This window comes from Pyrgilauda ruficollis, unplaced genomic scaffold (assembly GCF_017590135.1).
Source record: "Pyrgilauda ruficollis isolate IOZ18807 unplaced genomic scaffold, ASM1759013v1 scaffold4, whole genome shotgun sequence".
Lineage (NCBI taxonomy): Eukaryota > Metazoa > Chordata > Aves > Passeriformes > Passeridae > Pyrgilauda > Pyrgilauda ruficollis.
The window spans coordinates 13,800,082-13,823,977 of record NW_024525489.1 but is presented as its reverse complement, the minus strand read 5'-3'; the positions used below and the strand labels follow the sequence as shown (position 1 = coordinate 13,823,977).

General features: G+C 41.3%; 1 protein-coding gene across 1 annotated transcript in view; it reads right to left on the bottom strand.

The window, feature by feature from the left end:
• EFCAB2 (EF-hand calcium binding domain 2) overlaps window positions 1-18,906 on the bottom strand; it is a 28,549-nt gene extending 9,643 nt beyond the window's left edge. Inside the window, exons 1-2 of the mRNA XM_041477259.1 lie at window positions 18,879-18,906; window positions 946-1,030 (exon numbers count right to left, since the gene is read on the bottom strand). Coding sequence (XP_041333193.1) covers window positions 946-1,030; window positions 18,879-18,906 — 113 coding nt within the window. The remainder of the gene's footprint in view (window positions 1-945; window positions 1,031-18,878) is intronic.
• Between the last annotated feature and the right edge of the window lie 4,990 nt (window positions 18,907-23,896).

The window sequence follows — 23,896 nt, the reverse complement described above, 5'->3', positions numbered from 1 at the left end:
ACAGCTGTTTAGCCGAGACTGCAGATGTAAATGACAAACAAACAAGCAGTGAGTATGCCATACTACAGTGAGGGCTGGGGGTGGTACTGGTGGGGCTCTGCCCCAGGCCGGGCAGCCAGGGCCCGTCCTACAGCCCAGACAGGAGCAGGGCACCAGGGGACACCGGGACAGTCCCAGCCCTGGGCATCAGGCTCCTCCCTGGGCACGGACCGAGAGATTTAAGAGACCACTTTCCCCTATGGACAAGGGAACAGCAACTATACTGAGTATGGAGACATATCCTGATATTCTCCCCATCGGGTATAGCTGAAAAACCATTACTTTTACGAAATACCTGCAATTTCTTAAATTTAGAGGCATTAGTAAGCATGCATTGCTACAACCATCACATAAATAATTTGCACCTCCCTTTCCTCTCTGTAATGTAGAAAAGTTGTCAGAAATGTTTAAATATGTTTTTCAATTTGTCTTCATGCAGAATGTCTAACGACAACAATTTCACCAGTTCTCACACTCCATTGTAGAGTTTCTACTCAATAACTGATTTATAATTAAAAGGATATTATTTTGAAAATAGTAATTGTAAATATGAAAAACTACTCCAGTAAACTTTCATGACAACAGCTTATAACCTCAGAACCTGTTCCCTGAGAGGTAAACATGTGGTTTATGCATTTTATAACACAAGTTATACCGGTATGAATGTTTATGTTAAAATTAAGTTCAAGTAGCACTGTCAAATATTCAATCTTTAAAAATACCAGAATTAAAAGCATCCAGGAATTTTTAGGCATCCATCCAAGGTCAAGCCACTACAAACATACTTGTCCAAACAGGGCCAAAAGAACTGTTTCTATTACATTTTCTGGTAAAGCAGACACCAGTTTAGGGAGCTGTTTATCTCTATTGAGATTCTGTAATATATTTGTGAATATATTTACAAACCTGACATCCACAGTTTTATTGGATTCACGGTCAAACACCTCAAAAGCTTCTGTAATCTTTTTCTCAATTTCAGCTACTAGGCCATCTGCAAAAAGAAACATAAGAAAAAGAATGATTCACTGAGCTGTTACAACTAATATATTTCCAGTTTGAGACTTATGACAGTAGAAACACCAAAACTGACAAAGAGCAGACAGGAGAGTTACTCTGCAGAAGTTATGAAAAACCTCCACTCTAAATGCAGGACCTGTGATTTATATTAGTAATATTGCCTTGCTATGGCTCTGCAGCTACATCAAGTCTGCTGGCAATGGTATGCCTCACATACACACAGCTGCCCAGGTGTGGACCCTGCCCAGAGTGTGCCACCGCTCACTCTGGACCACAGATCTGAGCCCTTCCTGGATGTCATTGTGCCAGTGGAAGGAGCAAAGCAAACATTGGCCCACGCTTGCTCTGAGATGGGGCTGAGTCACTTCATCCAGGTTCCTGCATCCAGGAAAACAAGTGCTCTCATGTCCACTCAGTTAGTCATAATGTATGAAAAGCTGAGAACCAGGGATAAAGAGATAAGATGTATAAGATCTGTGCACAGTGAATGTGGATCATGGTAAATAATTCATAGTAAGAGTTTGGAAAAGAAGGACAATCTCAGCAAAGGAGAAGGAGTAATTTGCTGCATTTGCTTTCTATATCTCAATCTCAAAGAACGGGGAAAGAAGAACCACACATTATCACAGATATATCTCACATAAGCCAGAAATTGCATTCTTGGGGCACACTAAGAACCAGGAAATAAATTCTGAAGAAAAAAAAATATAAGGAGAGGGATGTGTCTATCTCAAAAGAAAATCTCCCTGGCAAGAAAGCCAGGGTAAAAAAAATAGTGAACTGGTAGCCCATTTATTAGTTTGACTCCAAATGACAGAATATAGGAAGCAGAATGACAAGAAGTTGACTTCTTGGTCCCTGTGGCTAAATACAACCCCAAACTCTGTTTTGCAAACCAGCTCCCAGGAGGCAGCATTTCTTAAGTTAGCCCCCAAGCCTCCACAGAGATTCCAGAGGGAAAATCTGAATGACAGCCAAATTGAGATTGGCATAGGTATGAGGGACATTTGTTTTCTCATTTTCATACTTGTCTTCTGTATTTTCAATATAATAAGTAAAACAAAGCTCTCCTCTAGTAGACAACACATTTCCTTCTTTAGCTGATGTGGTGTTAAGTGCTGTTGAGCAGCTCAGACCAACATTAAGCCACCAGATCTGTTTTCTACAGGCATAACAAATTCATACCTAGATTTCTACAGTCCCAATAGTTTGGGAACCCCTGGGGCTGTAGTGTGCAATCATTCTTTTCATTTGCTTTCTTGCCCTCATGACAGAAATGTCATTTTGCTGACAAAGGGTATCAGAACTGAACATAGCTGAATGATGAGATCACATTGGCTTTCTGATCTCCCTCTCTTTATCTTGACCCATGAGCTTTTTTGTTGTGGTTTTTCCTCCTGTGCAGTTGAGGAGTGCAGAGAGAGGCTGCATAGTGTGCCTGGCAGCTGGCCAAGGCCAGCCCATCACAGGCTACAAGCACTTCAATACAGCAGTGGATTGACCTAGATAAAAGGAACCTCTTCTGAAAGTAGAAGAGAGGTGCATCCCCCCATAAAGCTACAGCTGCCTGCTGCTTTCCATCTGTATTTGGTACTGAAGTCCCCAGAGGATACACAAAGAGAAGATAAGCAGGAACATATCCTGTATTTCTCTCCCTGACTTTATGCCCCTGATGGAAGCATGGGCAGGTATGTGTGCAATGGATGCTCACTGAGGATGAGGAGTCCTGTGCAGTCTCCAGGCACAGGACAAAACTGTATTCTTTCCACAGGCTGACAACAATGCCTACCTTTTCTCTGCCTATGTGCCAGTAAAATCCATATTTAATTATTAAAAAAAAAACCCCACAGTTAAATCTAAGTGGACCTGATTCCTTGTGGAAAAGTCTCTAAAGACTCTCAAAGTGCTAAATTTGATGGGGTTTTGTTTACTGGTTATTTCAAAGAGTCTTGCATCATGTCTCACATGTAGACTCGGAGTTTAGTTCTTGACATCAGGCACTTCAATTGTACACTACAACTTGCAACAGAGAAATATTGAAGGAATATTTATAGCTGCATATTCTTGACATGATGTATGAGACTTCCATAGAAATAAAAATTAGCCAAGAGAAGGCAGGGAGAGATTTTAAGTGCTGGTACTCTGTAGGCATCCAGCCTTTCCAAGCTTTTTTCCATGAAGACAGTATACTTTAATCTTACCTTCTGAAGAGGCCTGATAAAGAAAAGTCCTGAAATGGGATGAACTTGATTTAACCTAGGTACCAGATAATCTATCATCTTTTCCAAGAACTAAGAGGAAGTTGTGACTAAGAGCCATATCCCTGGAAGAAAACATAATATACTGTTGTCCTCTCAAAGACTCTCTGTGAGATGAGTAAACATGTAATAAGCTACTGGCTGAATTTGTTGACTTCCCTCCAGGAATTAAAGCCAAAGATGTTCAACATAGTTCAGGTTGGCAAAGCTGTTTATCTGAAAAATTCTACAATTCACTCTAAACCTCTCTTTGTGAGGGAAAAGTACACACATTCCAACTCTAGGATAAGAAATGGGTAAAGTTTTAAAATTATAGATTCAAGAGGGGCATCAAGAAATCAGACACACAGTTAACTCTGTAGATGTGGCACTTTAATGTACTGAAATAGTTCTGTACAAGGAGACTCTCCACCACAGGTAGATCAATGAAAGTTTCATGTTGCCCTGTGGACCATGTTCTAGCAGTTTTTCAGGACAGAAATACCTACGCTCTGACAGAAAAAGATCCCACTCACTTATTCTACTAACTAGAAAAACAATATACAGTGTCAAGGATGGAATTATCTCACTTCTTGTAATGGTTCAAATAAATAAACATTGAAATATAGCATGCTGAAAAGGATTTCAATAGCTACATCTATTTATTCCCTCAAAGAAATCCTGTAGGTATCATGTATTATTTCCATTTTTATGCTTGAGATGCTTATGCTTGTAAAAATGCTTGAGATACCTGTCAATGTTGTCCAATCCTAATTTATTATCCTACCACATATGCAATAAAAATAAAAAATGTCTTAAAATCTATTTCTCAGATACATTAACTGAAAATGTATTCACTATCAAGACTTCTCTCCCATACTATCCTTTGCTACTTCCCCATTTTGTTTAGTGTGAACTGGGTAAAACTCTTGATACTGCCAGTTAAGTAAAGACAGAGAGCTGGGACTCCAAAGTCAATTCTGATGGTTCTTGCAGAATGAATTGTCCCTCTTCAGCTTGTCCAGACTGTTCCCCAGCACTCTGAGGCCCATTTGAAGCCAGACCTTAAGCAGAATACCTGCTTCACTTGTGACATTTCTTCTTCAAAAGCCACACTTTCAGCCTTTGTAGGGAACAGAAACCACTTAGCTAGATGTGGCTCTGCCAGACTCTTGAGTAATGAGAATTTTAAGTAGGGATTTCTAGTTGATACAATTTGCTACATTCTACCATTGACTTAATTTATTAGCTTGCTTTCTTTCCTTCCTAGGGGCCAGTTGCTCTGATGGTTCAGAAACCCCTTCTTTCACTAAAGAGAAAAAATTAGTTATCATAAGAGGTAGTCCAGCATTAAACAACGACTAAAATGCTGGGGAGCAGCATCTGCCTGTTGCTCACAGGAAAAGATTTAGTCCCAATGCATCCTGATTAACTATTTATAGTATGAAATACTTTTAAACTCTTTTTATGCTACTTAAAAGAGTAAAATTAAGGGTTGATTTGTAGAAGTACCAGTGAACTTGATTTTATTACTTCGTGTTACTGCAAAGACCTGAAGCATTAGTCTTAATAAACATTAATTTAGGTGTATTTTAATAAATATTGTCAATTTTATATTTTAGCTCCTATATGCATGTGGATATCTTATTATTTATTAATTACTGCATCCTCTTGCCATAGTACTACGCTGTGGCTACAGGCAGGTGTGAGGAAACCCCTGAGGTCTCTGCCGACAGGAACCCTTTCTCATGTGGGCCCGCCTTGTGGAACTTGTCAGTCTGAAGGGACAAGGGACACAACCACGCAACCCCAACTCAGTGACAGTTTGAGAGTCATTTACGTGTTGCTATTCCAGTGTCATTTAAAGTGCGGTTATCAACAGCTCTTTTGTAGATTTCCCCATCCAGTAACTAGGGCTTATCAGCTGGAAGTACAAAATCTTATCGGTGGCTTTATACTCCAGCACCATGCCTTCTCTTTCCCACTAGCCATTATTTCAACCAAAAAAGTAGGCAGCAACCTTGGTCCTGTCAGCTGAACTGGGAATAAGATCCAAAGACTGCCATGAAGAAAAAGGAACATTTTTAAGAAGGTAATGGAGAGGATGTGACTGTGCAGGCAGCCACATGAAAAAATGTGCATCTTTAAATCCACTGGAATCTGCACTCAACTTCTGTCAGCATTCTATTTCTGCCCACAGATGCAATTTACTGTTTTTAACCACTCTCTCCACTCTACACCAACACTTCCATAAGGCTCCTATGACCACTCTTGGCATGCTTTTAGGATGAAAGAGACAAAATAAAAACCAAAATAGATTTGCCTTTAATGTTTGCAGACACTGTTTCATATGACCTCTCCCAGAATCCTTCCCAGAACCACAAATTGAAACAGGGGCATAAGAATTTGGGGAGCGGGGGGGGGAAACGAACGACAAAATCAAAGACAACAAACAAACAAAGAAACAGTTCCAAAACTAACAGCAGTTCTAATGAGAAGAAAGGTACAATGTATATTTCCTCAAATATAAAGAATAAAAACAGTAAGAGACTTCACAATGCAAACTCTGAGGAGGTTATCAGTGAGCTCTTATGAGATCTAATCAGGCTTGTAACCAAGTTTTAACTGACCCATCACCTAGGTCAAGATATTCAAAAGCTCTCACAATACTCAAAATCACCTGTACAAATAAATTCTCAAACATTCTCAAATAAGCTCATCAGTTTTATCAAGGCATTGTGTCTCCAGAATAAAAAGGGAAAGCCAGTGTGGTCTCATAACATGAACTCTCGTTGATGATATCAGCATGCTGCCATAAACATTTGGGTTGAATTCATATGAAGTGTGGGGAGCTTGGCTGACATAAAAATAACTCAGAAATCTTGCCCCAACCCAAAGAAGAAAACCTTACAGCATTTAACTAATGCTATTTTAAGGAAATCACTGAGGAACAGGAACATGGAGAAAACCATTCTGAGGCCACTTGAATCTGACTTACTGGCAAGATCCTTCTGCTCTGTAGAGGAAAAGGCATGTGTTAAGTTTTTTCCTAGTGACCTTCTCAATTCCTTCTCAGAGGAAGCTAAATGTACACTTAGCCTAATATGCTGAACCAGCAATTGTATGCCATGCTCTAAAAATATTGAGGTGAGAGAAATATTGTCTTCTCTACTCTATACCTGCAGTGGCATGCATGATATCAATATATCAGGAATCAGAAAAGAAAGGAACAATAGGATTAAGCTGCAAACTTGCAGAATACACAATGTTGTTTCATTGTGTCTTGTGATACATAACTAAGTAATTAAGAAATGTTATCATTGAAGAGTCGGCATTCTAAAAAGACATATCAAGAAGATTTTGAGGAAAAACAAGAGGTTTATGGAGCTTGATTCCTCCAAATAAGGGGTAAACCTATTCTTGAACTGCAATCTAAAGGAAACAGATTGATGCAAAGTATTGATGGCACCAATGGGAAATGTGTCACCTGAGTTTAAACATTCAATTATGTGAAGAGATAATATACACATCTTTGTGAAATGTCACATATGTCAGTTCCCAAGAATTGACCAGGCTGGTGTCTTCACTGGCTGTAACACCTGCTCCAGCTTGGGGATGCAAGCCACAGCCTGCAGACTCAGGAGAGGGATAATGCTTTCTCTCCTACATAGGAAGCATCCCATGTTATCACAGATTATACTCAGACAATCTGAATATTAGTCTGTGTGGGGAAGAAAAAAAAAAAAAAGCTTAACTGGTTTACACAGAGGTCACTTTCAAGCATTCCTAAAGGAGCAAAAATAAAATCTCAAGAACAGCAAAAACTTTTTCTTTCATGTCTTTCAGAATTGTTGAGAACTAGCCAGGTCATTGCTCCCCATTGCTTATGTTTGTCCCTATTGCTTATGTTTGTCTGGATACCTCACACCATGAGGTATCCAGATGAGAAGCAAAGCCCATCACCAGTGTGAATCAACAAAACCAAACTCCGCATCCATCATTGTGAATGCGAGCAACCTCGGCATCACCTCACACTGTTGTCACACCTCTTCCCCTAATGGCAGTACAAGTGATAGCTGAAAAGTTACCTGCTTGTTTCCACCACAGTAACTGCATTATGGAAAACTTAACAGAGAAAAAAATAAAGGGACTACATTAAAAACAGATAGACAGAACAGAGCCTTCAGAGTAGAGCAATCAGAATGATCTTTGCACAGCCCCATGACACCTAGTGTGAGCAACCATAAAAAAAACCTCCAACAGCAAATAGACTTTTAAAAAAAGTCAGGTAAATAATTTGATGTCTGATATTAAAATACAGGCTGTCAGTTTGATGAAGGCTGTGGAAAAAGTTAACTGCAAAAGCTACTTCATATTCTGAGAGAAAAATATTAAATACAATTTTTCCTTTCATAAGATAATTTTTCCTTTACATAAGATAATTATAACGTGGGCAAAATAGTGATGTAAAAAGAAAGCACTATCTTGACTCCAGTTTTGGCTACAAAAATGAAATTATTTTATAGAATTCTGATAGCAATAAAAAAAATTAAGAGTTCATATCAAGCACAATGGAAATATCTTTACTTCCTTTAGAATTAGACAAATTCATTAAAGCATTATAAAGCAACTGTGCATTTCAACCTTGAAGTTTAAAAATGTAATAATACATCACTTTGTAAAATATATCTAGTTTGTGCTAGTCAGTTGGCAGCAACTAATGAAGTTACAAGTTGCCAGTAACTTTTTACCTAATGAAACAAGATATTCTGAATTTTATCCTGAGTTTTGACTGTTCAGTAGATGGCATTTTAAATGCCATGGCATTCTAATCTACAACAGATTCAGATATTTCAATACATGTGGGAACCAAAACAAAATTAGTGGGACAATTAACCACTCATTCAACTGCTGAGAAACAAAGTGTAGAAACTATTGCTGCCTTGATAAGCAGTCAAGCTTCTAGTTGCTCAAAAAATTCTTAAACTACTTGACATTGTAACATAGAACAAAAGAGGACATGAAGAATGCCACGTCAAGCAGGGAAAGAAGCCACAGACATCCATCACCTAGAATTTCCAAAGGTGTTTAAACCCATAGTTCACACTACCTCTAAACACAGTTAATACTAAAATGTCACTGATTTGAAAGGGAATATCCACCATTGACAAAGATCTTGTCCCAGTTATCTCTCCCCAAAGATGCTGAAATCATGGACAATCCCATCTACTGCTCTCCCTTCTGAATCATACATGACTGTTCATCAGCAGGAAAAATATTTCTTTCCCTCATGGTACAGGTTCTTGTTGGTTATCAAGCCCACTTTCATGATGTCACTTCTGGCTGCTCCTGCAAGATGCCATTATTTGCCCTGGTCTGTGCTGGGCAGACTGGGCCCATAGCAGTTCACAGAGATCACTCTGTAGCCTCAGTCCTTGATCATTCATACCTGTCTGCCCTGAGTCATTAGGATATAGCACCTTCAACAGCTGCTCTATTAAACTTGACTCCCACATCCTGATCAGGATCCTCTTTGCTTCCTCTGTCCTCAGTCTGCATTTCTCTATTCTGTGTTTCTTGAAACTGGGGGATGCAGATGGCAAAGTATGCCAGCATGAAGCCCCAGTGGTACTCCAACCACTGCCTGGGCTTTCTACAGGTAATGCATTTGCCTATGAGAATGGAAAAGGGCAAAATATGATGGATACCTTGCTACCTCTGCAAATTCCTCAAGAGATGCTTGCTCCAAAATAAAATTGTCTGTATACTGGAGAGGACCAATAAACCATAATTTTCTGTATCTTTGGCTCTCTTCATGTGCCTACCCTACAGGCAAGGGGGAAGAAAATCCTTTCTTCCTGCTGCTCAAAGAGTTCCTGAGCACCTTGTTGGTGAGTGCAAGCTCAATCTACACAGTCCTGAGGAACTACTCTACAGGGAAAAATCATTCCCCTGTAGGCAGCTAGTCTGAGTGATGCACCACAGGCATATATCAATCCATGCACCTCATGTATCCCAGGAAAAGCTCAGCAAAATATGCCCTGATGTTTTACTGTACGCAATCTGTGTAGACATGCTATATCTGCACATATATCTATAGATACTGAACCATCATTCTTCATAAGCATCAGCAGAGAAGCCTGTATTCCTGGGACATGATCAAGGAATACTACCTGCCTATACTGTGATGGAGTCCAGTCTTCTCAAACCTGAAGCACTGAGGTCTGATGATTTTTTTTTTTTTTTTTTTCAGGGTGGGTGTTCTTTGTTAAGGGTTTTTTTCTTGGTTTGGTTTGGTTTTGCTTTTCTTTTTTTGGTAGGATGACATGAAAGGAGTCCCTACTTGCACTTCACAGAATGAATTTGTGATTCAAAGAGGAGAAATGGAGGTGCAGTGGGTGACTTCTTGGTATGACCATGCATCTGGGATGCAGCATGCATCATGTTCCAAGTCAAAGCAATTAAGATGCGACAGACTCTGTCGGGGATTCCTTAGCTAGCACAAGCCCAGGCAGTGGCCCATAGCAGCACCTAGCTGAGATGGACTAGCCCAGGTCTTTAAAGTGTGTAGGCTGGGGCCAGAACTTGGCTACAGCTCCAGATTCTCCTGCTGATTAAGTGTCCTGGACCTACCAGCATGTCCAGGGAAAAAAAAATCAAAAAAGTTGGCCCACTGGTGTCGGGGTCCGCTATTATGTGTCTCTGCCCCGACACGGGGAAAGGTGGTTCTGAGCGGCCGCGATCGCGAAGGATGAGTCTGGACTCTCAGATTCTCTGTCTTCAGTCTTGTTTATTATCTGGCAGTTAAAATTGCAAGACATTCTGACACGTTTTCTAATGAGTAATTTTTAAGCCGTTCTAGAGTATTCCTTTTACAACTGCAAGGAAAATGTTCCAGTGGAGGTCATCATCCACTACCTTGCCAGTGATAGTGGGCAGAAACCTTTCCATCAGAAAATGCAATGCAAGCTGGATTCCCACACATGCAGCTGCACAGGCAGGTTTTCTGCTCTCTGTTTTGACCAGCCAGGATGGCACTGGGCAGGGAGATTATTGTGATTACCTCCTTTAAGTAGCAAGGAAGTGCACAAGCAAATACCCAGCCCTTCTCCAGCTCCAATTTACTGTTGCTTTGCTCCTGCTCCATGGGGCTGCAGACCTGAGGTCCACCTGTCACCCACCATGGTCCCTTGCTGGGGGTACCACAGCTCGTGCCCAGTGACAGGCACTTTTCTGTGTCACTTCATAGCTCAGTCTTGCACCTTTCCCTGTAGCTACAGCTTAAAGATTTTATCACCACGAGTACAAAATCTTTCTGAGCTCTGAAATACTCAACAGTGAGAGCTAATGCTCTGACCTGATCTTCTTAAGCACCTTATTCCTTGTGTCCTGACCCACTGTCACCTCACCCCTGTTGTAAATAGTGCAGGGTCATGCTGTGAACTATAACATATATCTTATTGTCTATACCCTCTGGAGAATACATAACGCTGGGAAATAGAAGGAATGGGTGTAGTGGCTGCTCTGTGTAAGCTCAAACCTCAACCAAAAATTAGGGATAATCTCTTAGAGCTTGAATGAATCTGAAGTCATCATTACTTACAGCAGAAGAACTTGGCAATCCTCCTGAGCACCTTTCATAATACAACAGCACCAACCCTTGCCCTGGGGATTTCTCTCTTCCCAGATTTCACACAAGTCTGCTTGCCCACACTTTCTGCATTTGTTGTTGCAGAGACCTTGCAGAAAAGCCAGTTTCTTCTTTTTTCACCCTAGTATTTGGTCAAATCTTGAAACTGATTCTTTTTTCCTCAAGCCCATTTAGCCTTTTTGCTCTTCTTTGAAGGAAGTTTGATGATACGGGCCTCAAGACCCTGGGATGGGAAAGTTACAGTGGTATTACAGGACAGAAAAAGCTACTGACTCATGGATTACAGCGACACATTTTCATTTGATAAGCTGTCAAACATTTTATGCCAGAAGTAGCTGTAACATTTTTCAAGCAACAACAGAGGAATAGCATGAAATGTTCCACTGCAGCTCTCAGGACCTGGCCCTGCCTGTCTTCCCAAGCAGTCAGCCATAGCCACAGCGCTTGTTTCACAGGCCTCACAACTGTTGCAGATTTTTACTTTGGAAGCAGCACGCAATAAGGACTCTTAAGAAAAAGCATGTATCCAAATTGGATCTAATTGGTCTCAATTATGACCTGAATTTCAGCCAGCAAAGCACAGCCTCATTTTGCAGCTAGTCAACTAGTGGCTAAGTCTGACTTCACAAAGCCTGGAATCATTTGCACAGGTCCAGCTCTAACAGCAAAGCTCTCCTGCTACCTGGTGTCCACAGACAAGTTGCCAAAACTTGCTATTGCATGCAGCCAACACTGAGGGCAGTGAAACAACATGCTTTGTCACTCTAACTTGCAGAATGATGGGGGAAATCCTTTTAATACAAAAGACCTTCTCTTGAAGAGACATGGAGCAGATGGTGTGGAGATGTGCCACCAGTCATCCAAAAGGAGCAAGGAAATCAAATCTATGCATAGATCTGGATTGCTTTATGCACACCTGTGATGCATAGGTAATATGCAATGATTATTTTCTACTTCATTATGTTATCCTTCCTTCAGTGAAGTGAAAGAAATGTCAGTGCTTCACATTACCTAGCCTTCAAAGAATAACAGTGATACTTTTTTAAAGTCAATACCAGCTGCATGCAGTGTCCCTTTTCACAAGGCAAAGACAAACTCAGCATAAATCCCCATTAGGAATGTCTCACACATCCCTGAAATCACAACTCTGGCAGTTGCACCAGCCAGCACTCTTGTGGCAGCTCAGAGCTGGCAAAAACAGTAATCTCATTGCAATTTGTTCTATACCCCTCATCTCAGCCACACCTGGGATATAATGAAAGAACTATGTCTAGCCCATACTTACATCCTCTTTCATTCCCAACAGCAACCTACCCTGTGAGGATATATAGCTCTCCTGGTGATGCTGAGTCTTGCTGTATCTCCAGCTGCAGCTGAAAAAGAACAGCTTCCATAGGCTGTGACACCAGCAGAACGCAGGTCTGCTGCTGTGCTGTGCGGTCGCAGAAGGCATCTGGCATCTGCCTCCATTTCTCCTGCACTCTCCACAGTGCTGGCCCCGCAAGCAGACAGCAGAGCTGCAGAGACAACTCTGACACCCACGTAAGCACCAGACCAAGTTTCACCAAAATGCGGCAATACACATGCAGCTGTGGGACCCACAAAAGCAGCTCGCTCTGCCAAGGATGTGGGACAGTCTCAACAGGGCACCATGTCACTTGTCACTGACAATGCACACTTGATTACATGTGTGGCAGCAGCAAAGGTCTAGTAAATTGAATATTCCTCCTGAACTGCCTTGCACACTGATTGCTCAAGTGGTCCAGAATCAGGCACCAGAATCAACTGGATATGAGCGCTCTGAGAATTTATTTTAAACATTAGACATTACGAAGTTTAACTGCAGTACCACAGTACTGCTGCTAGAACAGAGCAGTATGTAAATGTTCTTCTTTTGAATCTGCAACATAATGGCAGAATGAGGGGTTTAAGTATGACTTAATACAGGCTGTTATTATGCAATATATCAGAAACCCTTCAATTTGGTGTCTTAAATGGATTTTTAAAAAATAGTACCTAGACTGGTTGCAATTCTATCTGCAGTGCTCTGTCTTTGCCCAAGCAATGGAAGACTGTTAGATTGAAACAAAATGGCAAAGAATTACAGGGGTTTGCTGCTGCAGCTGCTTGGTTTTTAAGGCACTGCCTTGAAAGTATCGCTTACAGTGCTAAATCACTTTCTTTACATACCATGAATGAATACAAACCTCCAATTTTCTTTCTGTTTACCTAAGAGTAATATTCTGAATCTGAGCAGCATTTCAGCTGACAACTGACATATACATTTAACATCAATGGGGAATAAGACACTTCTGGCATTCATCATTTCAGGCAGGCTAAGCTAAAGGAAAAAGTTAGCAAACTTGGAAAAGAAGTACACAAGCTGTTTAAAAATGAACTTCAGAATTCATTTCTAATTTTCCTGACCATCAGCAATACCAGTCCAGAGCCTCCTGTGAGCTTACACCAGTGACACAATAATCCATACCATTTTTAAGATGGTGCTTGGAAAGCTTTTGAAGGTTATGACTCTACACAGCCCTAGGCTGGATTCAAGAAAATCCCTTGCAATCTCACATTCATGAGGCTGTCACATCCTACCCACACCCTAAACAGCAACACTGAACAGCAAAGACAATACATTTCCAAAAAGTTGGGAGTCTGTATTTTATTAAAGATGGGCATTGACAATTTAAGGCTGTTTATAAAAATATTGCTGAGACCCACCAGGTAGCACGTAGTCCTGCGGTTGGTTTGGGACCTCCAGCCCTTCCCTGTGCCGACAGCTTTTACCTTCCCACTGGGCACCTGCAAGCACCGCTTCTCTGGCCACCTTGCAGCGCTCCAAGCCCCGTCACTGACTGTCCCATTCACTTCCCGTGTCACTGCCCTGCTGAGAACAAGGTCCACCTCCGCACAGGCTGAGCTGGGACATTGCTGCAGCTGCTGCTTCCCTCAGGATGCCTCACAGATGTGTAGGAGCTATTTTAAGCTTCTTCCCCCACCTCAGCCATTACCTCAAGGCAGAAAGCAGCAGCACCCCATGGCAGGATTTAGTCAGGGCAGAGTCATGATGTGACCAACACCACTGTCTGCATGGCCACCTGCCAGCTGGGGGCTAAACACTGGCTGTGACAACAGGTTCATGTCACATTTCCGTTATCCAAAAGACCATTTTCCTTCCACAATCTTTTGCCCAACACATTTTATTGCCAATAGCAACAAAGCAGTATCTGTTCCCATAAAATACAGGTACTGCTAAGCTGAAAAAAACCTCCCAACCCCTCAGATCTCAGAGTAATTAGTATGTAGACATGGAAATTCTTAATAACACGTTAACTATTGTTGGAAAGATAATTTGTGGGAGTTCTTAAGCTCACTGGTTGGCATTGTTGAAAAGACAAAAAAGTTTAAAGCCTTTCTTTGCACACCATCCAATTTTTATGCACTAAATCAGCTAGAAGTAGAGCCAAACTGAAAAATTTCTGCCATTTTATGCACCATGGAAACAAGAAACCTGTCAATCTTCAATTACCTATTCTACATCCATTTGAGATCGATTTCTGCTGTGGGAGTATAGCCAACAGGTTCAGATCTACAACCTGTGTTTGTCATGGGAGATTGACATAGTTTATTTTTTGTTTCATTCTCAAATAAGTACAAATATTAAAACATAAATCAGATTAATGTCACGGTGCATGTTAAACTGCATTGCAGTTTAATAAAGACTATAAACTTTTCTTCTCATGTAATTTCTTACAGCAATGTCAACAAGAGGATATAAAAATATTCAAAGTGTTCATCTATAAATCCCACTGTGATAAAACTGCACAATGATTTCCTAAGTAATCTCATATATTCAGATTTTCTTCTAGAGCTGAAATACTTCTTGCTTGAGCCCTATGAAAGCTACTTATTTTTAACAGCTCATACTAATTTAGTATTTTTTCCCCATAAATTAAACACTGCCACTTTTTAAACTAGAGATAATTTGTCTGATGGACTACTTTAGCCTGAAGGTCTACTGTGTTTAATTCAGAGCTTTTGTACCTTTCAAATGCTGGTGCTCATTTGTGAAACTGTCAAAAGTACATTTTAAAATCCTCAGTATAAGAAGTTCTTAAAAGAACTCACATGCTTCAATATCATGTGCATCATCCCTTTCAGTGGGATTCCCCAAAGTCATGCACAGCTTAAGTGCTTTTCTGTGTCAGGTTTGAATCTTTCATGTTAATTAAGAGTGCTCCAAGCAGAATGAATGGTTATGACTGCCTACCGTGCTCACAGCAGCTACAAGGCTCTCTCAGCTTTGACTCAAACCATTAAAACAGAATGAGCAGTGATAGCACATTTTCAATGTCTCTAGCAATACAAAAGGCAGGCAAACCCAGGTGAGGTGATGTGGACAGGAAGGTTTAGATCCTCCTTCCAGGCACAAGAAGATTCAGCAGGGCAGGTGATACAGGCATAACTCTGCTTCTTTGAAAGAGGGTAGTAGTTGAATGCATAACTAGCTCTCCCCAAATGTTACCTCCTGAATCTCTGATTTCACCAGTATGCCAGGCAGCAAACTGGGGCAGGCAAAGAGCAGACATGTATGTATAACTGAACACACTGTTTCTGTATTCACATACTAAAATAAGAGTGAAAACTCTTTCCCAAGATCCACATGACAGTGTGTCTTCATCTGTGGTGCGCAGAGATTTTGTGATTACAAATAGCAACCCAGAACAACAACTAATCATTTACCAGAGAAAACCATCGTTGCTGAACAGTTACACTCTGTAGGTCTTCACAGCAGAATCAAGCAACTTTCTGGAGACACCTGTTATCCACAACCAGGTATTTGGTTCCATACAGGTGTAAGTGGGCGAAGTAGCAGCTCAGACTATTCAATATACTTCCCTTTGGATTAAAATTCATTACTTATTAATGGCATTTTAAATATGCACTATCTGGCACAAAGAATATGGTCTTTGAAAAACTCTGATACTGATCAATTACATAACATTTCCATAATGATACAGGAACACTGAAGCGTTTTCTCCTTTATGTACTTTCATGTGATTTCTTAAATCCCAGATGGAGAATAATTTGTCTTCAGTATACTTGTAGTTGAAGCACTACCAGTCTGACATTTTGCTTTCAGGTTCTAGCAACATCAGTATTGAGATCAGAGGTATTAAAACTTAGAAAATCTGACATGTTATGTCAAATTACAAAGACAGTATCTGAGAGCAAATGGAAGAACAGACAGACTGAATTAAGTAGCAGAAAAGGGGAAAGTAACAGAATTATAGGAGGGAAGATAGGGACAAATGTACAAAAGTGAAAGATTAAACAAATATTCTAGCGTAATCAGATGGGTGTGAAGAAAAAACACTAAACATTGTTGAAAGCACAAATGTAGGGATACAAATTCAGACGTAAAACATGTAGCTACATACAGTATGGGCGTTGTCCCCTTAACATTTATGCACATACAAGATTTTATTTGCAACATTTGCATAAGCTAGAGGGTAATACTCATGTGAGTAATATGTACAAGAGGTAGCAGGATTTGGCCTCTCACTGTTTTTCCTTGTGTTCATCATGTATATCTGTAAAACATTTAAGCAGGCGTTTCAACTTCGAAGAAGACTGAACTTGGAAATAATGGGACCTAAGGGAAACCTTTCCAGGAAAGCTGGTGGAATTGCAGCTCTGCAAAGCACCGAGAGGAATACCCTAAGGACTAATTATTTGACAATTCAACTAATGGTATTACTTTGAAGCATAATAAAGTTAAACCTGCAGCTTGTGTGGATGTGCAGTACTTGCTGGAGGAAAGCACAATCGATGTGTGAATCCAGAATGGGAGAATCCTAATTAACCCTCTAACTGCTAGCAGCAGGAAGGCTAATAGCAACTCTGAAGTGGCGCAAGTGACTTAATCCTAAGGGATTGCTTCTGTTAATGAGACACTGTTAGCTGTCCTCAGCCGTGTTTACAGCACTGAGGCACCTTCAGAAGGCAATAAACAACTGCTTTGCCTAATAGCAGGCTGGGATTCTCCTGAGTGACAGAAGTTACTGTCCGAGTGACAGGAGTTATTGTCCTCGTCCTACAGATAAGAAACTAAAGTCCCGTATGCCACTTCCCATGATCCGCTGGTTGGGCCAGGGACAGACCGTTTAGGATGACACTACAATTCTCCTCTAGAAGATTACATCTGATGCTCTTCTGGGAATACTGTTTTACAGGATGTTAAAAAACATGAAGCATAAAAAAACCCCAAGAGAGTCTGTCTTTAGTAATACAATAATTAAACTTCTTACAAAGTATTCTCATTTTGAAACTACAAAAAAAAGACTTTAAAAGTCTTTAATCGAGTAATCAAAACCCATGACCTTCCTTCTCCAAGAGTTTCTGGCTGTGTCTTGACAAAACAGCACAAAATCTCAATATTATTCATATGGGTACCCAAAATATATGGAGCCAGGCTTCCCAATACTACTTCCCTTTCTCTCAGATGGTTCAGTAGTCTTCTAGGCTTTATCCTATCATTTCTATCCACCTCTGCTAGTACTGTGCCTCAGCTTCATTTGCACCACTAGAAAGATGCAAAAGATAGGCTTCTACAAGACTAAACAAAAATTAAAACCAATATAAAAAATAAAACACTTTAAGAGCAGTCCTCAAGGAAGCTACATGTTTTACTGTTTAATTTCTTCAAGATATCTATGTTGCAAAGTGCAGCTAGAAACACTTCTACAAAAATCAAATTAGTCATTTAGCACCATCCACAGCAACCACTTAGACAAGACTTTTCTGCAGCATACATTGTTTCCTAAAAAATATTAAATAATTATTTCAACTGATTTTATTGTTTCAATTACAATGTTCAGACTTCGCTAACTATTGCAAAATACACAAGTTTAGTTACAGAAAGGATGGATTTCAGAAGTCATAATATTGTGGGCTTTACAGAAAATATGTTTTCCTTGAAATGATACTTGAATATCCTTGAAGAAGGAATTACCTCCAGCCTATAAAACAGAATTTCTGGCAACACTCCATAAAGTAGAACACAGTGACCTCTAAAAATAAGCCATGGTGCTATCAGCAGCACAGATTACTTTTTTCTGACAGAGAGAGCCCAATGCATCCAGAAATTACTCAGAGGGGCCACAATCAGCCACAATCAGCCAGCAGCAGGTTCAGCCATCCCAGCTGCCCTGCCATGCCATGACAAGGGGCTCAGCCTTGTCACCGTCCAGCCTGGGCACACCCTGTGTGGTGGCAGCTCTGTCACAAGGGTGCCAGCAGCAGGCCTGTGGCAGGGAGTGCTGCAGAGCCACCGTGAATGGGATGGCAAGTCAGGAGGTGTATTTCTGTTTGTGTAAATATATGCACGTGTTTGTGCTTTCATACACACGGACCTACATACACACATCCATGCACAATGTGCACCAACAGATATGTAGACACACGTATCTAAAATCACAGAATGAGCTGAGCAGGAAGGGACAACAAGGATCATTGAGTCCAACTGCTGGCCCTGCACAGTATCACACCATGTGCCCAGAGCACTGTCCAAGCACTTCTGGAGCTCTGTCAGCCTGCTGCTGTGGCCACTGCCCTGGGGAGCTGTTCCAGTGCCCAGGCACTCTCTGGGTGAAGAACCTTCTGATACACAACCTAAACCTGCCCTGGCACAACTTCAGGCCGTTCGCCCGGGTCCTGTCACTGGGCTCCAGAGGAAACCACGGTGTTGAGTCCCCCGTTGCATGTCCCTGCGCTCCCCCCGCCCCCAGCCGCGGCCAAGGCTCCCCGCACCGCCGCCGCCCCTCGCTCCGCCCGGGGCCTGAGGCGGGCGGGCCTCACTCGGTGGCGCCCGGCCCCCGGCCCGTCCGCACACGGCGGCGGGCGGGGAGCCCCGGCCCCGGCCTTACCGCCGCCCTTCTGCCCGTTCTCCGCCATGGCCGCAGCGCCGCGCTGTCGCCATGGCGACGCGGGCCTGCTCGGGCCCTGTCCTCGCACCGCCGGCTGTCGGGCGTCGCTGCCCGCCGGGCTGAGGAGGTGACAACGTGTCCGAAACCCTTGCACGGCCCCCACTGCAGCCCACCGCCCTTCCAGATAGCGATCGAGTGAACCCCTTCGACCTGCCACTGCAAAGGACTCAATTTCTCTTTAAAATACAGCTTTCCCCAGCAGTTGTGGAGATTTCCATGTGTCTGAGCTTTAGAAAGTGAAAGAACACTTTATTCTAAATGCCATCACGCCAAAACAGCTAAAATATTCTGTCTTAGTGATATTAAATAAAACTGTGTGGTTTAAATTTAGCTGTGAGTTTTAGCAGACAGGCTTGCAATGCCTGGTTCTTCTGACTCTAAAACAACTGTGAAAGTATAAAAAATACAAATAATAATATACTGGTAAGATGCAACCATATATTCCTAGAAAATAAATATTTATTAAACTGCTAAAGCTAAAACCTTGTCCTACTACAGCAGGTGCTTGTCAGATGTTCAGTTTTGCAAAGCCCGCGTGGATGACTCCTCCTCACACACTCAATTCCACCTCTCGAACACTTAATGATGTTCTCAGTATTCATAGAAGCCTAAAATTTTAAAAAACACATGGAGCACGAACAAGTCTTCTTTGATTAAAAAAAAAATTAAAAAACAAAACACCTTTTTATAACATTTTAACATTTGCTATTTGCCTTTCAGCCACTTATTTTTGCAATTTTTTATTGAACATGGCTCAGAGTAAAGAGGGTATAATAGATACCCAAGAGAATACATCTTTATTCTGTTGGGAAAACAGCTGATTTTGCTCTCTAACAAACCTGATCCCTCTGAAAGGTTATCTACTGACTTGAACAGTTTATTAAAGTAACTAAATATTTCAAACTCCATGTCTGACTGCAGGAGTACAGATTTGTTTTCTCTCAAATTGCTAACAGAAATTTTGGTGAGAATAGCATGGCAGACGAATTTGGAGGATGCAGCAGCAGAAGAAAAAACCTTTATCTTTCAGTCTTACAGGGGTCCTATTTCTTATTCCCTTAACACCTCCACACAGATAACTTGTCTTTCCTGATTGTAGGTCTATGGTGGTGGGTCAGTCACGTGTTTAAAGCTGGAGAAAAATGCAAAATACATTGTTTTGGCAAGGATGGACCTCTCTTATCTCTTTCCTCCCCTAAACAAATGTAGAATTTCATGTTCTTGAATACTGTGCCATTATTTTCCAGGTCATTCATCACAGGACACTTATAACTCTTCTACAAATGCTACACTAATTCAAAGTATTTACTACATATCCCTCAAAAACCTTAGTGAAATCCTGTTCTAGTTATTTGGGTTTTCATGACAAATCCATGCCCAAAATATCAACAACTCTCAGTTTTAAAACAAATACAAGTATTGCATATTGTGCTTATTTATTGAGATTATTGCATGTTCATAGTAGATTTTGAATGGATGTGAGTCACTGCAACTGTGGCATGGTATGACAGTAACTCCACTTGGGCATCCACCTCTAACATCTTCCCAGCAATTTCTCCAGGGCTTGCACTTGGCTTTCCTCACAACCTCTTCCTCGTTGACGAGCACTAATCTTTGTTTCCTCCAAGAGAGGTGGTAAGAAAAGCAGTGTGTAAATGCTGATGAAGAAAGGGGACATCGTGAAGTGTACCACAGCTATGACATGTCATTTACACCACAACATCTATGGCCTCTGGCCCTCGTGAGCTGCTAGAATAGCTCATTGGGGAAAGTATTGTTGTGAGTGTATAAAGGCCTTGCTCAAATCCTGGATGTTCGCATCAAACTTGTTAAGTTTGATAACTTTAGCCTTGCTACAGAATCTTCACTGACTCAGAGCTCATACAAATTTCAGCAAACAGCATTTTGCACTGTCCTGCCTGTGCTGTTGAGACTCCACTCAGGACAATTACTGTAAATCAAAGTGATTCATTTGCATTGTCCGCTCTAGCTTGGAGTTTCCTTTTGCTTCCAGTAGTTTGCAGCCAAGCGTCCTTATTCTCCCAATTCCTAACACATAGCCTTTGGTGTCTTGTCTGTCTCCAGGAGCAGAACAAAATACTGAATGAGAAAGTACTTCAAAATGAGAACTCACTGCTTTAAAATTTCCTGGCAATGTATCTTGAAAAATCTGTGTAGGGAAAAAAATGTTAACAATTATAATGCAGATCAAACACCTGATATATGGACCTGAACCGTATAGCTGTTTCCCTTTTAACTTAATGCACAGATACCTCAAACCAAGGATATGAGTGGGCTGAAACAACTAATCACATTTTGGCACAGACAAGTACAAAAGGAAACCCAGAACTACTAATTCAACAGCTTGAAATATCAGCTGCTGCATGCAAGATCTTTACAGAGCTCCTCTGAAGAGAACATACCCTTTTAAAATTGTGAGTTTTCATTTTAAAAATGTCAGAAGATATCTCAGGAAAATTATAAAAGAATCCAGCATCATTGATATAAAGTGTGAATCCACTGAATTCTCATAGACATAAGGTTCCCTTACCTCCACTCCTAATTTCATCACATACATTCCTCTCAGCTATCAGGGTCCTATCACACATTTTGCATATTTTCCGTGCATATGTTCAGAAATGTTATTCAGCAATAAAAACCAGGTCTAAACTGGGAGAAGTGATGTAAGAGAGAGAAGTTCAAGGAGGTATATAATACCAAAAAGCTACAAAGCTGTGTCCCACCATGGCTTCAGGGCTGCGCACATCTCAACACATCTTTACTCCAAACATTTGCCAAGGACCTTCACTGTAGGACTCCCTCTGTGGGTCCTTGGGGACGATATGACTGAAAGCACAAAGAAGCCTATTCATTTGTCCTTCACAGAGAAAGTAGGTGGATAACTACGATTTTGTGTCAGGACTCTTACCTGTAGCTCCTCTGCAGCGAAGGGGGTCCAGCTCTGCTGTTCAGCAGGCATTTCTATGTCACTGTACCCTTTTTCACCAATGTGACATGAATGACCCAAGTGTACCTTCATTCCACTTTTCCTCTGGGATCAGCAGCTGACTTTAGTGACTCAGAAACAGATTCTTCTAAACAGAGTATTATCTAAACATTAGCTGTTCACCAAATGTTATACAGTAACCAGAAAAAAATGAGAAAAAGACTCTGTCGTTCCTTGCCTATAATGTATCCTTCCCTACAGAATTTAGGTAAATTACACTTGAGAACAGCTACCTCGTTCCTTCATGTGTAGGAGGGGAAGACAGCTTCTCCTCTGGCTTGTTCTCTTTGTAACTGCAGGCTTTGATCCTGTGCTCGGAGTAGATGAAGAGAAGCCTAACAGAGTGGGCAGAGGAAGACATACAGGCATGCCCTCCATTATTTCCTCTACCACTGACCTCTTCCAGGTTGCTGGTATATTTGTATTAACCTTATCTGTCATAATTTTTCTTTCTTTCAAAAAAATAATTCTTCCTGTTCTCACCTACAGAACAGCAAAAAGTACATAAATTATACATAAAAGTGCATAAATTGGCATAATTTGCTTTACTTTTTATATAAATAATAAACCTAGAAGCCCAATTACTGACCTCTTAAATAAAGTGTCAGCATATGCTTCCTTGACACATATGGAGTTCACCACTGCTGAAAGGGGAAGATCCAAGTCTTGTCCTTCCTTCCCTCCTGCTGGCTGCATATCTTCCTTCTACCTTGTGCTGGCTCTGCAAATATGAGTCAAAGAGGTAGTAAAAAATGCAATCCTTCAAAAAGTGAATAGTGTTCTGCCCTATTAAGAAACCCGGAAAAGGATCTGACAAGCATCTCAATCAGCACATCCAGGAACTTGGACCCTGCAATTAGAAGAGAGGAAGAAATAGAGGGGAGGGCAGGAAGGGTGAGATGTTCTTTTGGAGCGAAAAAGCTCAGTGGCTGTCTGAGTCCATAAGTAAAACACTGAAGGAAGAAAGGGGGAATATCAAGTTTGAAGGCTGCTGATAATAGCAGCATCTCAAACCCTTCTCAGTCCATGGGATGGCTTTGGAACTGTCCTGGCAAATATCTCTTACTGCTCATGTACAGCTACTGTCCTATGGATCTTTAGCTCCTCCTGTCCAGCTTCGACAAAGCTGCATTTGAGGAAAAGTGACTGAACATACATTAAAAATGAGTTGCTAGGAAAAAGGAAGCATTTCTTTACTGCAGTAATATTCTTCAATGTCAAGGAGCTGCTGGCAGTGCTCGGCCTCTGGGACTATGCCTAAAGAGCTACAGCAGAAAAAAAGCTCTTTCTTTTATGTGTAAGTGCCAGGATACTGTTCCCCATCCCACCCAGGCACAGAAATGGCCCTAGAGATCCATATATTTTAACCTTCAGACTTTATTACCATTAATTATATCTGGAAGTGAAGCCAGGATCCCCCAGAACACGGTAGCAGGAACAAAACACAATCATCCATCTGCCTAGCAACATGGGTTGCCATGAGTACTTCTCCGTCCTCCACAGGCAGCAGGGACTTGCCACTGAAAGCCAAGCCAAGCTCAAGAGCCCCTTGAAAAAGGGCAAAGAGAGCCTACTTCCTCTGAATGAACACATTCCATCTCCAAGACCTTCCTCTGGAGCCTAGAATGTGTCAGCAGCAGCCTGAAATTTGGAAATGAGGGACTTCTGGAGTACTGAGACAATGCCAGTGGAATTGCTCTCGCAAGAAGCAAAAGCAATGACGTTGGGAACATCAATGCTGTTAAAACTCCATTCTTCACTTCTCTGTTCTTCTGAGAAAGTTCTTTCCATGTTTTAATACCATGCCAAAAAGATTCCCAATAACGTACTGTCAAATCACTGACTTTTCACACTTATGAAGAAAAGAAGAAAAACCTGTGAGTGGTACTGAAGACATGGAATTACTTTATAACATCCCTAGCTCAGGAAATCTTTGAATCACAAACCGTTT